General features: G+C 35.5%; 1 protein-coding gene across 1 annotated transcript in view; it reads right to left on the reverse strand.

Moving 5' to 3' along the window:
• Nucleotides 1-616: 616 nt before the first annotated feature.
• Nucleotides 617-15,714, reverse strand: part of HYCC2 (hyccin PI4KA lipid kinase complex subunit 2) — a 34,540-nt gene continuing 19,442 nt past the window's right edge. The window contains exons 7-11 of the mRNA XM_052635662.1: nucleotides 14,757-14,873; nucleotides 9,085-9,172; nucleotides 6,134-6,293; nucleotides 5,238-5,405; nucleotides 617-1,218 (exon numbers count right to left, since the gene is read on the reverse strand). Of these exons, the coding sequence (XP_052491622.1) occupies nucleotides 617-1,218; nucleotides 5,238-5,405; nucleotides 6,134-6,293; nucleotides 9,085-9,172; nucleotides 14,757-14,873 (1,135 nt within the window). The remainder of the gene's footprint in view (nucleotides 1,219-5,237; nucleotides 5,406-6,133; nucleotides 6,294-9,084; nucleotides 9,173-14,756; nucleotides 14,874-15,714) is intronic.

The following is a 15,714-nucleotide window of genomic DNA, read 5'->3' on the forward strand; positions in this document are numbered from 1 at the left end:
ATTGTATCCTCGAGATAAAGGAGATGGGGGAAAAAAAGAGCCACCCTCATTTTAATGAAAAAGTGCAGCAGTCTACCACCTTTCCCCATGCTTCTCAAGAAAATGATTGCACAGACTCAGAGAAGTCCAAAGTCATAGCAGAATCTCTGAGGCACTCCTGGTTAAGAGAGAAAAAATATGATCCAGTTATCTTCATAGTTCTACAGATTATGAGAACAAACCCGTTTTTTTTTTTAAAAACAAAAGCCAAAGTATCATTCATAGGGATCATATACACCATTTCCTCTAACATAACCTCAGTCTCACAGTGTTGAAATGGGACCGATCAGCCTACGATGGATTGCACATCACCCAAGGAGAAATGAAGGTGTGGAAAACGCAAACATTTTCTACTGCTTCACAAACACGCTTACAAGGGAGGTGAAGAGAAGATAGAGGAAGAGAGAAAAGAAAACCTTATTGCTGTTTCCATACAAAATACAGTATGAAGATACCTAAACTAAATCAGATCTGTTTATGATGACCAATGTTTTCACAATGTGGGATGAAGTGTCTTCTTGCACAATGAAATGTTCAGTCTAGAAGATAAGCAGAAAGATGAGAGAGGATATCAAGACTACACCTGGGATATTAGCTGCATATTGAAACTTGGGGATCGAGACTGCTTGGTTAAGGGAGCTCCTGGGCTGAGGAGCTCTTTACCTTCTCCAGCTTGACCTAGCCGGTCTTCCTGTAGACTGATAGTTGAATATCGATTAGCACTGTTAGCTGCTAAATTAGTAATACCCTCAGTGCCAACCCCAATGCTGGTACTTGCTTGACTGCCATTTACATAGTCAAATGATTTACTTGAGGAAGCACTGGCTGTCCGGATTAGATTAATGCTATTAGTTTTTGGCACCACCTGGCCAGCAGGCAGGCTCAGGTGTTTCTTCATCGGTGTCAGCTCAATTGAATCTACACTAAGATCAGTTGGTTGCTGTACATACTGCCTGCGAACTACTGAATCTCGAGGGCTCTCATTGGATTTGATGGCAGAAGTTGTTTCTTTATCCTTGGCTGAACGCCCAGTTGCTACTTTCCTTAAGCTTCCCCTCTGAGAAGAGGAGGATGGTTTGGTCCCAATTGGCTGGCTGCTGAGGGAAGCCCCTGATGAAAATCCTTCATCTGCATCATTCAGGTTTATCGACTCCTCTCCTCCATTTATACCCTCAGCACCTAAAAAACAAATCAGACAGACTCAGCAATAGCTAAATTAAATAAAAAGCAGCCGTGAATAACAACTCAACTGACCTTTTCTCCTAGGTAATGTTTGCTATAGGTCAGCAATGACCCTTGCTAAACACTTTCCCTAAATAATTTAGGGGAAGGAGCCTCAATCTATACAGAATTCTGGTGTTATTTATTCTGTTCATTTAGCTTTAACTGGGCTAGCTTATGTAAAACTATTCACAAACAAGTCTAGCATACTATTAATATCAATATTTAGACACACAACTGCAGGTAAAATACACAGTGATCATAAATCTTTATGACACACTTTGTCAATTTGAGGTGAGCATATCTGTCTAAAAAAACCAAAAATTTTCCTATCTTCCTTAACCTATCATAAAATAGGAGACCCTTCTAATTTCAGTCACCCAGAATAATGTCAAAAACTCATCCCCAAACCCTTTTTAACTACTATGAAATTTTATATTTAAAAGCTAATTGCTTCTAAATGGCTTTAAAATCTTTAACATGGAACTAGTACATTTTCCAACTCTAAACTAAAAACTCTACATTGCTTCTAGTAACTTCAGTCATATTTTACCTTATGAACATGCCTACTCACTGGTTTCCATATTTTCTTAATCAATTAATGTGAAAATATTTGATTATCAGAGAACAAAGGTAAGAACCAACAAGGATACTGAGGACGAATTTTTTACTATTTTATAGTATAATAAATAATATAATAATTTTATATTATATATTTATATAATATTTTAGATTTTAAATATTGAGATATATTATTTTGGGATCACAAAATATTTATAGTATTCCATTAAGTTTCATGCAGAAACTGCAGTTAACAAAAGAATTCTTATCTTGGGATTTTGTAAGAAAAGCAGCATGTATTCAGTTTGGGTTTCCAGAAAGCCCGATTCCTTTACTGAAAGTATGATCAACACTCTCTTAGAAAATAGAACATTTGCTTCTTTCAAAAACTGACAGAAGTTTGCTACCTTTAAAATATGTTTACCAGATTGTAAGAAAGTTCAGTCTAAATCTACATTCAGATATCAATATTTTAGCTAAGGTAAACTGTTAGGACAGAAATCCAAAAAAATATCACTTTGAGATACAAGTTACCTAAGTAAAATATACACAAAATACTTAAACACAATCTTTATTTAACATAGTACTTGGAAAAATATATTTTCTCATATGGATTAGTTATTTCTTTCCTTCAAAAGAAGAATGAAATAGGCTATCCTTAAAGCAAAAGGCATCTTCTTGTTATATCCAGCAGTTTAGTAATCTTTATTCATCATGCAAAGCCATATGAAAATGCAGCTGACACCACTTCTCTCAACCCCTTCCTCAAGAACAGTATATAGTGTACATCAAAATAAAAACTTAAAATTATATTTATATGACATCTAAGCAATTTATTTATAATTACTATGAAGAACTCCACAATGCTCAGGAAAAGATAGTTACTGGTTCAGAATTAATATCAGTAATATAAAACTAGAAGTGAACAGAAATATGTCATTGGCTATACATATGGTTAGGAAAAGAGACTGAGAGACTTAGTGCTAGCTTCTGAATTTTGCCACATGCAGATCTGATGCCCAAGCAATATGGCCATAAAAGAGATATGACAATGTAGAAACCACTATGCAAGAGAACCTACTGATATTTTATATACTAAGAAATGCTATTTCAGTATGGTGGAACACTGAACATACTTTAATCACAAGCATGGTCCTCAGTTTAGTAATAATTTTAAATACAGCTTTAAAAGTCATAAACGTTACTTAACAATAAGGATAAAGATAGGTGATGAATTCTCCCTTCAATTCCAACACGTAATAAATACAACTTTAACTGTAAAACTATTTTAAAACCATTAGAAAACATGTTTTCTTTTTTCTTTTGGTTGCACCACATGACTTGTGGGATTTTAGTTTTCTGACAAGGGATTGAACCTAGGTCCTCAGCAGTTGAGAGAGCAGAGTCCTAACCACTGCAGATGCCAGGTGAAATTCCCTTTGTTTTCTTTTAGAAGGTCAATTATTGATGCTAAACCAAAAGCTCCAGCCGACTTCAGAATTACCAAAACTTTCCATTAGTTTTAATAATTTCCATATATCTGTCTAAAAAACCTCAAGGAATAAAAAGGCTATTATGTCTAATAACATTTTCCTTTCTAATTTTCTCCTTGGGTGATAATACTATTCATGATCCAAAGATGAGACAACCAAAAGGATTTTTAATGAATTTTCCTATTTATGTTGCTTTTCCTTAAAAATTAGCTTTTACTACTACTGATTTTAAGCTACAATTAAACTAGATTAAAAGGAAAAATAACTTGAGAAATTTCAAACACACTAATGGGACTCATTCCTTTTCTAAATGGCTATATCCCACCTTCACTGAAATTTTATCAGTAATAGGAGATATTAAAACAGGATGTTTTAACATTTAATAGGACATTTTAAAGGAATTACTATTTTTTCCTTTTTCAAAGTGTATGACTTATGATTAATAGGAAGAAATGATTCTACCCAATCCCATACTTAAATTTCATCAATGTTAGTGAATACTGTACTACATTTAGCATGGATACTCCAATATTCTAACAATGGCAGTAGATCCACTTCAAGTGGCTCGTTTAGTCACCAAGAAAGTGGAGAAACAGATGTTGACCAATTTAGGCCAACTCTGAATTTGACATCTATTCATATACTTATTTTTACGCCTTATACAAGATACAACTGACTCCCAGGGATAACATAAAGAGGTACAGAAAAAATGAAAAGGAAAGGCTGTATCTTTCACATGGTTCTCTTCATAGTACCAACTTCTTTGGGTCCCTAGATCATGCACATGCAACACTGTTAAGTCAGGTCACTCTGGGCAAATGGGCAAGGGAACAGAAGGTAGATTTAGGTTCTTACTGAGCATGCTCAAATTTTTAACACACCAAAGAGCAAGAGATTTTCCTAAGGTGGAATAAATAGAAATATGTAACCTATTTTAAAACTACTTGCTATATTTCATAAATTAGTATACAAGTTCCACAGCAGCAATACATTAAATAATGAAAAAACTGTTAGGCTACAGTATCCTCTTTTATAAAACCGATTTCTATGGCATCACATGTTAAACAGCAAATAAATACTTTCCTATCAGAGACAAGTGTTCTTTTATAGATAACAGTCGTGGCTGTGGTGGTGGTGGAGGGGTAAAAAAAAATTCTCATTTGAGATACCCATACTATATAAACAAGGATCTACTAGGATTTACGACTTCTAAATAATACACTTCACTTCTGTTTGGGAGCTATATAAGATAAGCATTATTTACAATAAATGATAAAAATGTAGTGTGCACCAGGAGAGTACATTTATAGAGGAAAGATGTCAGTAGTTCAGACCCAGGCAACTTGATTTGAAGATTATAAGAAGCCAATCAATACTGGTTTATTCTGTCAAAGAGATAAGAAGTTTTTGTTAATTGGCCACCCTGGGACTAGAGACAAATTAGCCAGCTCCATTTCAGTCCCATTTCTCAAAGATAATGTATTAAAGCTTTAAAACTCTCACCTATTTTCCGAATAATACATTATCAACTAAATGAAATTGATACACATTGAATAATAAAGCTCAGGTCCATGGGGTGCATTTTTCCCTTCCTGATGTTAGGATAAACATGCTCAGTAATGAAGAAATCCCAAGCATTTGCAGACCTTTTGGAGACAGGCCTCTCCCTTGTTAGTAGCCATGCCAAGCTGCTCTTTAATACACAGGGATGCAGACTCCAGGCCAGCACAAATGGTAACTAAAGATTGTACCTGACCTGGTGCTAGCATATAGGGGGGGTGCGCTTTGCAAGGAGAGTCTACTACACCCTGGGGTAGTGGAAACACACACTAGAATGGAAAGATGTTCTGCTTGGGGACAGAGAGCCAGGATCCTTCTCCAGCAACTGCCTCACTGACTTCTGCCTCCTCATCTCTGTCCTACCCTCTGTTGTGGCTGCTGCTGAGTTGGGCTCCGGTGAGCCGTGCTCAGGAGTCCTGTGCACCAGCACCTCCCCCTCTTGCACACGTTTGATCCCTAGGTCAGTGGAGCCGTGTTGGATCGGGGAGCCAGGAATACTCGAGTCAGCCTCGTTTGAGAAGTCAAAGCCATCTGGGATTCAACATATAAAATTTTAGTGCTTTTTTGCTGCTCTATTCTTTTCTGAGCATTTTGACCCAGGCAGATAAGAGAATGTATAAATGGATATGACATAAACACAAACATTATTTATATAGTTACATGTGTGTGCACAGCATGCACACACATAAGGCAGCAGATGAACAATGTGAGGTTTGCAAATGAATAGGAGAAAAAAATAGAGATCATTAAAATGGCAATTAATCTCTCTTAGGCAAGACAGCTTAACTATTCAAGTAGCATATGCCTATGAAATACTGCTGGACTCAGCACTTACAAAACAAGGAAAAGAAAGATAAAAATCAGTTATTTTATGTATAGCTTGTATTATACCATTAGTTTGGCCAGTTATATAATTTTCTCCCACACTGCTCATACAGGTACCTTTTTTCGGAAACAGGCTTAAAGAAATTTCTTTTCTATTGTTATTACTAGTTAAAAAAAATTAACTTGATCTTATTTTCTGTTTTAACATTCAGAGAGCAGTTTAAATGACATCTTTCTACTTTATAAAATATATATACATATTTATATTAAAATGAATTCAGGTATACAAACCACATTTCTAGTGCTATTTTTAACAACTAAACAATTTTACTTAACTACATAAAGTACTATAATATCATGTGTAAATATAGTCTGTAAAAACAGTGATAAATTTACTTTAACCCATTAGTGGGCTATAGGGACTTTATATTCACCTTCTCTCCTCCATCTATGGCGACGGATTGAAGCTGTTGTAATCGCAGACCGAGAAATCCTCGGCACTGTTGGAGTGACTTCAACTTTAAGTACTTTCTGGCCTTCTTGTGAAGAATCAGGAGCATCAAAAGGTAATGAGTTTTTCATGGCATTGGCAACCTAAAATGATAAGTCTACATGTACTTACATTCAATATACAATTTATGCTTACTGTACATTTCATGTTTCCATACTTTCTTGAGTATGTATTTAAAAGTTGCTCTACAAAATAGAAAAATATAATGTGTCAGAAATCTTTATATTTCCACTGGTCTGTATTCTTTTAGGCAGGCTTCTAAGATGAGAATTCATTTAAAAATATGAGTCACACACCCTCATGAACTCTGAAGTTGCTAGCTTTCAAGGAGAAAATACATTCCAAAGAGTTTTAAACATTTGAACCCTGATACAAGAAAATTTGGAGTAAGTTTCTTTCTGATTCTTCAGATGATAAACAACAGGCAAAATTTAATTTACAATAAAAAAATTAGCTTTGTTTTCATGAGGAGACATCTTCTCTAAACACATCTGGCACTTTGTTCCGCCAAGTTCTGCCCTCTGTGGAGGAGAGTGAGGTATCTGGCTGGAAAGTAATAGCCATTGGCTGCTCCATGTTTTCTGACTGAGTAGTGCTGACCTAGCAAAGATCTTGAGCTAGAGGACCATCTTTCTCCCTCACTCTCCACGTGGACAGGACAAGTGAAATGCAGCAAGCTGGATACCCCTGCCTGCTCTGCCAACTCAAACCTTCTCTCCCAACTCAAACCTTCTCTCCAGTGGGCTGTTTCAACATCTTGACTAAAGGGTAGGGAGTGAAGTCTTTCAATCTAACCTTAATCAGCAATAAAGATGGTACTTGTTTTTCTATCTACCAACTATTTTATCTATTTATCATCTGGCTCTATTTTTGAACAGAGAAAAGGGATGTCATTTACTGGGTCCCTTGGAGACCCACAGCAATAAAGGATTATTCTAGAACTACAGATTACGAATCTCTTTACCTATCTTGGAAATGCCACTTCTACTTAATTTATAAGACTTACAGGGATAAAATTATAAATTTAAAGAGTCTTGCAAATGCAAGGTGTTATTATCAAGATGTAATTTTTATCTTCTTGTCCACTTGTTTTTTGTTTTTGGTTACACTGTGCAGCTTGTGGGATCCTGGTTCCCCAAGCAGGGATGGAACTCTTGCCCTTGGCAGGGAGACAGCAGAGCCCTAACTAATACTGTCAGGGTATTCCCTATGCAATCTGTTTTTTTTTTTTTTTACAGTAAACTTTAGGGTAAAATTAGGGATGCTGACATGAGGAAAAAAGAAAATTCAAATATGAAAGAATTAATATAAATGTCACTTCAATAAATTTATATTTAGCTTAAACTATAAAAAAGACATGAAAAAATGACTCAAAAATTATACCCTTAAATTGCTGCAAGTAAAAATACATAAATAATGTAAAAAATACAACTCTAAAAATACTAGAAAAAGTTTAGAAAATACAGAAAATTGCAAAGAACTAAAAACTATCCACAGCTGAATCACCTAGACAACTATTAACATTTGTTATGTTTCCTTTGTCTTGTCTAGATTAAAAAAAAAAATAGCTATATACTACTTTACCATTAACACAGCTAGCATGTTTCCTTAATATTAATTTTCAAATAAATAATTTCATCAAGTAAATAACTTAATGATTCTCTGCTGTAAAATAATGTTTAGAGTTCAGATTCCTTTGCATTTAAAACAAACCTTGATCTAGTGTTCACAATACATTAAAAAATTTTTTTAAGTAATTTCTTGGGAAATGTTGGTAAAGATGGGATAGTAGCTCAAAGAAAACAAACATACGTTACCAAAAGGATGTGCAGAGTTATGTCATACTATTACTGGTAACACAGAAAATGCCTTCCTCACCCTACTACTGGACGTTCAAATTTAGTTTTTGATTGATCATCTACCTTTTGGAGATACAGTTATTTTGTGGAAGAGTATGAAATTTTATGTAAAACTCAGTATTAACTTGCTTTTTTTGTCATGCCTGTTGATAACTAGCTCATATTAATTTTGGTTTTAAAAAACTGATGGTTTATGGACTTCCCTATAGGTCCAGTGGTTAAGACTTTGTGCTTCCACAGCAGAGGGTACAGATTTGATACCTGGTCAAGGAAATAAGATCCCACATGCCACACTGCATGGCCAAAAAATAAAAGAATGCCCCCTTTCCCCCTCCAAAACAAAACAAAAAACTGATGGTTTAGAATTTAGATGTTTATGTAGTTAAAAAAAAAAAATCAACCTTTTTTGGTGATGTGTTCAGTCACTTAAATATAGATAGCCTTTCCTTCTCCAGAAATTTGAGCAAATATTTATTTATAGCCTTTCTTCTTTCTTTTCTTAAAGGATTTCAAGACACTTAATTCTTTAATTTATTTGAACTTTATTTTGCTATGTTGTAAAATAAGAGGATAAAACAATTTTATGTCCTTTTCAATTGTTGGTATGGAATAAACCTGTTTTCCCCCTCAATGATTAGTACTGCCTCATACATTACATACTGAATTTTATACCAGCAGTACCCTTTTTCAGAAAAGGCAATGGCACCCTACTCCAGTACTCTTGCCTGGAAAATCCATGGACGGAGAAGCCTGGTGTGCTGCAGTCCATGGGGTCGCTAAGAGCCGGACATGATTCAGCGACTTCACTTTCATTTTTCACTTTCATGCATTGGAGAAGGAAATGGCAACCCACTCCAGTGTTCTTGCCTGGAGAATCCCAGGGACGGGGCAGCCTGGTGGGCTGCCGTCTATGGGGGTCGCACAGAGTCGGACACGACTGAAGCGACTTAGCAGCAGCAGCAGCATCCTTTTTAGGCACAGGAAAGTTTAACAAAAAGTAAATATAATAACTTACCAATAGTGGTTGAGAAAAGAGTTCTAGTTGAGCTCTATAGATGATATCATCAAGGACTTCCTGGCCAAGGTCCCATTGTCCATTATACCTATAGAGAACCAGATTACAGTCTCTAGCAAGTATTTCTCATTTTCAATAACAATCTTTTTTATTGCTCCAAGTCCTATTATTCTGGTTCTGTAACAAGATTTTTACATTAATATTTGCATCATGCATTTCTAAACTATCCCAATTTTGGCTACAAGAACAAAAAGAAAAATTTAAATATTAACATTTAAAATATTTCACAGATATCTCTTCAAAATAATTGGATTTTATCATGTGTTGATATTTTGGGTTATCTATTTGAATTCCTGAAAATCTGGGTTATGAACTATGTGACAGTATTTAGACTTCAGTTTAATGACTAGTTATATTTTAAAAGTACTGAAAGGGCTATGAATAATTTTATGTAAACAAACTGGACAATCCAGAAAATGGATGAATTCCTAGAAACATACAATCTACCAAGACTGAATCATGAAGAAATAAAAATCTGAACACACCTATCACTGTACCCACAGGAAATTGAATCAGTTAATCAAAAACTTCCCAATAAGTAAAAGATGGTCCAATAAGGACCAGATGGCTTCATGAGTGAATTCTACCAAACATATAAAGAAATAATATCAATCCTTAAATTCTTCCAAGAGTGAACACTTCCATAGTCATATCACGAGGTCAGCATCCCCCTCATACAAAAAACAAACAAGGACACTATAAGAAAAGAAAATTACAAGCCAATATACCTCTGAGAAACATAGCATAAATGCAAAAATCCACAGCAAAATATTAGCAATCTATATTCAACAACTGATCACATACCATGATCAAGTGGGATTTATCTTGGGATGCAAGGATGGTTCAACATCTATAATTTAATCAACAGTGATACACCATATTAACAAAATGAAAGATAAGTCCTTCATCATAATAGCAGATGTAGAAGAAGCACTTGACAAAATAAAAAACCCATTCATGATAAAAAAACAACTCTCAAAAAAGTGGGTACAGAGTAGATGTACTACAGTGTAATAAAGACTGCATATGACCAGCTCATAGTCAACAACTACTCAACAGTGACAAATGATCAAGAACAAGATCTCTCTAATATCAAGATAAGGATGCCCACTCTTGCCACTTTTATCCAACACAGTGCTGAAGTTCAAGCAAATAAAAAATAAAAGAAGTAAAACTGTCTCTGTTTGCAGAAGATATAATATATAGACAGTTTACCCGTGAACAACATGAATTTGAACTGCATAAGATCACTTATATGCGAATTCTTTTCAATAAGAACCAACTACGGTAATTCACAATCTGTGGTTGACTGAAGCCATGGATATGGAGGGCTGACTATAAAGTTATACTCAGATTTTCAACTCTGCAACTGGCACCCAAACCCACTCATTGTGCAGAGTCAACCATAGAAAACTTTAAAGAATACACCAAAAAAAACTGTTAGAATAAACAAATTTAGTAAAGTTGTAGGTATAAAAACAATATACAAAAATCTACTGCATTTCTATGCACTAACAACAAACTATCAGAAAGGGAAATTGAGAAAACCATCCCACTAAGTAAAGTCAAGTTGCTCAATCGCGTTCGACTCTTTGCAATCCCATGGACTATACAGTCCATGGAATTCTCCAGGCCAGAATACTAGAGTGGGTAGCCTATCCCTTCTCCAGTGGATCTTTCCAACCTAGGAATTGAACCAGGGTCTCCTGCATTGCAAGTGGATTCTTTACCAATTGATTCTTTACCAACTATCAGGGAAGCTACTAGTAAACTATCAGAAAGAGAAATTAAGAAAACCATTCCATTAACAATTGCATAAAAAATACCTGGGAATAAATTTAACTAAGGAGGTGAAAGACCTGAACACAGTACACTTATGGTTTTCATATAAGACTTCAATGAAAGAAACTAAAGAACACACAAATAAACAGAAGGATATTCCATGCTCAAGGACTGAAAGAATTAAAATTGTTAAAATGTCCACACTACCCAAAGAAATCTACAAATTCAATATAATGCCTATCAAAGTTCAGTGACATTCTTCATAGAAACAGAACAATTTATATGGAATTTAGAATTTATATGGAACCAAGAAGGACAATGAACAGCCAAAGCAATCTTGAGAAAGAACAACAAACCTGGAGACATGATACTTACTAACTGCAAACTGTATCAAAACGCTTTTAGTAATCAAAACAGTATGGTACTGACATAAAAACACATATAGATCAAAGGAACAGAATGGAGAGCTGAGAAATAAACATAAATGTATATGATCAATTAATTTAAATATGAGAATATAAAAAAGGTGAAAGGATAGTGTTTTCAATAAATGGTGCTGGGATAACTAGACAGCCACATGCAAAAAGAGGGAAACTGGACAACTCTCTTATCACATGTCAACTAAAAATGGATTAAAGACTTCAATGTAAGATCTGAAAACACAAAACTCCTAAAAGAAAACAAAAGCAATAAGCCCCTTATTGCTTGTAAGATGAATGCTGGACATTGGTCCCATCAATCATTTTTTGGATTTGACATCAAAAGCAGAGGCAACAAAGGCAAAATAAACAAGCGGGACCACACTAAACTAAAAGCTTCTGCACAGCAAGGAAAACCATCAACAAAATGAAAAGGCACTTTTGGAACAGGAGAAAATATCTGCAAATCATTTATATACGACAAGGAGTTAATACAAAAAATATATAAACAACTCATACAGGTCAATACAAAAAACCAAGTAATCCAATTAAAAATAGGCAGATAATTGAACAGACTTTTTCCCAAAGAAGACACACAAATGGCCAACAGGTACATAAAAAAGGGCTCTACGTCACTAATCACTAGGGAAATGCAAATTAGTATAATCTCACATCTGTGAGAATGGTTAGTAGCAAAAAGACCAGAAATAACAAATGTTGACAAGGATGTGCAGAAAAGGGAACCCTGTACATTACTGGTAGAAATGTAAATTGGTGGAACAACTATGGAAAACAAAATGGAGATTCCTAAAAAAATTAAAAATAGAACTACCATATAATCCAGCAATTCCACTTCTATTATGCCTTGGAAGGAAACTTAATCACTATCTCAAAAAGATATCTTGTATCCCCATGTTCACTGGAACATTATGTACAACAGCCAAGACATGGAGACAATCTAATTGTAAATTAACAGATAAAAGGATAAAAAAATATGGCATATATGTATATGTAAGTATGTATAAGGATTGCCAGAAGAAATATCAACAACCTCAGATATGCAGATGATACCACTTTAATGGCAGAAAGTGACGAGGAACTAAGTGCCTTTTGATGAAGGTGAAAGAGGAGAGTGAAAAGGCTGGCTTACAATTCAACATTAAAAAAACTAAGATCATGGTATCCGGTCCTATCACTTCATGGCAAATAGACAGGGACAATGTGGAAACAATGTCAGATTTCATTTTCTTGGGCTCCAAAATCACTGTGGATGATGACTGCAGCCAAAAAATTAGAAGACGCGTTGCTCCTTGGAAGAATAGCTATGACATCTCGACAGTGTATTAAAAAGCAGAGACATCACTTTGCTAACAAAGGTCTGTATAGTCAAAGCTATGGTTTTTCCAATAGTCATGTATGGATGTGAGAGTTGGACCATAAAGAAAACTGAACACTGAAGAATTGACATTTTGAACTGTGGTGCCAGAGACAACTCTTCAGAGTCCCTTGGACAGCAAGAAGATAGAACCAGTCAATCCTAAAGGAAATCAACCCTGAATATTTATTGGAAGGACTGATTATGAAGCTGAAGCTCCAATACTCCGGCCATCTGATGCAAAGAGCTGACTCACTGGCAAAGACCCTGATGCTGGGAAAAATTGAGGACAAGAGTAGAAGGGGGTGAGAGAGAATGAGATGGTTGGATGGCATCACTGACTCAATGGACATGAGTTTGAGCAAACTCAGGGAGATAGCTATCAACAGAGAAGCCTGACGTGCTGCAGTTCATGGAGTTGCAAAGAGTCGGACATGACTGAGCAACTGAACAACAAATATGTGTTAGACAAACACACAGATAAGGTGTGTGCGTACATATACGTGTATACATACTTATTATACACATACATATTATATATACAATTACATACACACAATAGAATGTTATTCATTTAAAAGAAGGAAGAAATCCTAGGACTTAAGACTCCACACTTTCAATGCAGGGGGCTTGGATTTGATCCCTGGTTGGGGAACTCCTGCATGCTACATGATCCGAAAAAAAGAAAAAAAAAAGGAAATCCTGCCATTTGTGACAACATGGATGGATCTTGAGGGCATCATGCTAAGTGAAATTAAGTCAGACAAAGACAAATGCTGTATAATCTCATGTACATGTGGAATCTAAAACAAAACAAAACAAAAAAAGAGTAACTGAACTCACAGATACAAAAAGACTGGTGGTTGCCAGAGGCAGGCAAAAAGGGTACAAAAGGGTTGGTTCAAAAGGCACAAACTTCTAGTTATAAGATAAAATCCTGGGTATATGATGTACACCATGCTAACTATAGTTAACAATACAGCACTGAATATTAGAAAGTTGTTCAAAAAGTCTACAAGCAATAAATGCTGGAGAGGGTGTGGAAAAAAGGGAACCCTCTTACACTGTTGGTGGGAATGCAAACTAGTACAGCCACTATGGAGAACAGTGTGGAGATTCCTTAAAAAACTGGAAATAGAACTGCCTTTATGACCCAGCAATCCCACTGCTGGGCATACACACTGAGGAAACCAGAATTGAAAGAGACACGTGTACCCCAATGTTCATCGCAGCACTGTTTATCGCAGCACTGTTTATAACAGCCAGGACATGGAAGCGACCTAGATGTCCATCAGCAGATGAATGGATAAGAAAGCTGTGGTACATGTACACCATGGAGTATTACTCAGCCATTAAAAAGAATACATTTGAATCCATTCTAATGAGGTGGATGAAACTGGAGCCTATTATACAGAGTGAAGTAAGCCAGAAAGAAAAACACCAATACAATATACTAACACATATATATGGAATTTAGAAAGATGGTAACGATAACCCTGTATGCGAGACAGCAAAAGAGACACAGATGCATAGAACAGTCTTTTGGACTCTGTGGGAGAAGGAGAGGGTGGGATGATTTGGGAAAATGGCACTGACACATGTATAATATCATATAAAAAACAAGCACCAGTCCAGGTTTGATGCAGGATACAGGATGCTTGGGGCTGGTGCACTGGGATGACCCAGAGGGATGGTTACAGGGAGGGAAGTAGGAGGGGGGTTCAGGATTGGGAACACGTGTACACTCGTGATGGATTCATGTTGATGTATGGCAAAACCAACACAATAAAACCAATACAATATTGTAATTAGCCTCCAATTAAATAAATTAAAAAAAAAGAAAGTTGTTGAGAGAGCAGATATAAAAAGTATAATTGATTTAAAACTACTAAAACAAATTCATATTAGAAAAATAAGATAATGGGTCCATCATGGAACAAAATATTCAATATTGTGAAACTAATAAGGAAAAAGGGAAATATTAAGTTTTCAAAGACTAGGAAGAATCCACACAATTTCACAGTACACCTACTTACATGGCATAATAAACTCCTGTGAGAAGCTGCACCATAAATTCGGCATCCAACACTATTCGACCACAGAGTTCTTTCCACTGTTTTTCGTGTTGCCGTGGAAACCCACTGACACAAACCCTAGGAAAATACATTACTTAAGTGTGATTTGCTGATTCATTAAACAAAATATTTTTGTGTTTATAAGTTCACATATTCAACACTTACTGAAATATTTTTTAAGTACCTGTTATGTGCCAGTCACTATCATGGGCCTATGCATACAGTATAGGTAAAAAGATTAAAAAAAAAAATCTATGCTCTCACAAAACACACATTCTAGTGGACTACAGCAATAAAAGCAATGAAAAAGTGAAAGCTCCTCACTCGTGTCCGACTCTTTGTGACCCCACGGACTATAGCCCACCAGGCTCCTCTGTTCATGGAATTCTCCAGGCAAGAATACTTGAGTGGGTAGCCATTCTCTTCACCAGGGGATTTTCCCAACCCAGGGATTAAACCTGGGTCTCCTGAATTATAGGTAGATTATTTACTATCTGAGCCACCAGGCAAGACCTCAAAGCAACAAATAGGTATCTCTCTCATAATCCTCCTTCTCCCTCTTCACAAAAGAAATGCATAACTTTCACACATCCCAAATTTTATCAGGATGGATTAGTGGATGATACAGAACTCTCAAAAAATTTAAAGTGTCATAAACTATCCTCTATTTTCCATCTCATTAAAATATGCTTCCAGAAAAGTTATGTTTAATAATTAGCAGAGATGTTACATACCTCTACTATTTTAATAAATTAATTTATTAGAATAACTGCAATGGTGAGTTCAGAAGAAATTTTTTAATGTTTAGTGCGTTTTGGTCTCTGGAAATATTTTTATATGTTTAATTTACATATTTTCTTTGTGGCAGAGGTTTATAATTAGTTGATCAATAAAAGACCTTTAAGTATAACAGCACTAT

This window comes from Budorcas taxicolor, chromosome 2 (assembly GCF_023091745.1).
Source record: "Budorcas taxicolor isolate Tak-1 chromosome 2, Takin1.1, whole genome shotgun sequence".
NCBI lineage: Eukaryota > Metazoa > Chordata > Mammalia > Artiodactyla > Bovidae > Budorcas > Budorcas taxicolor.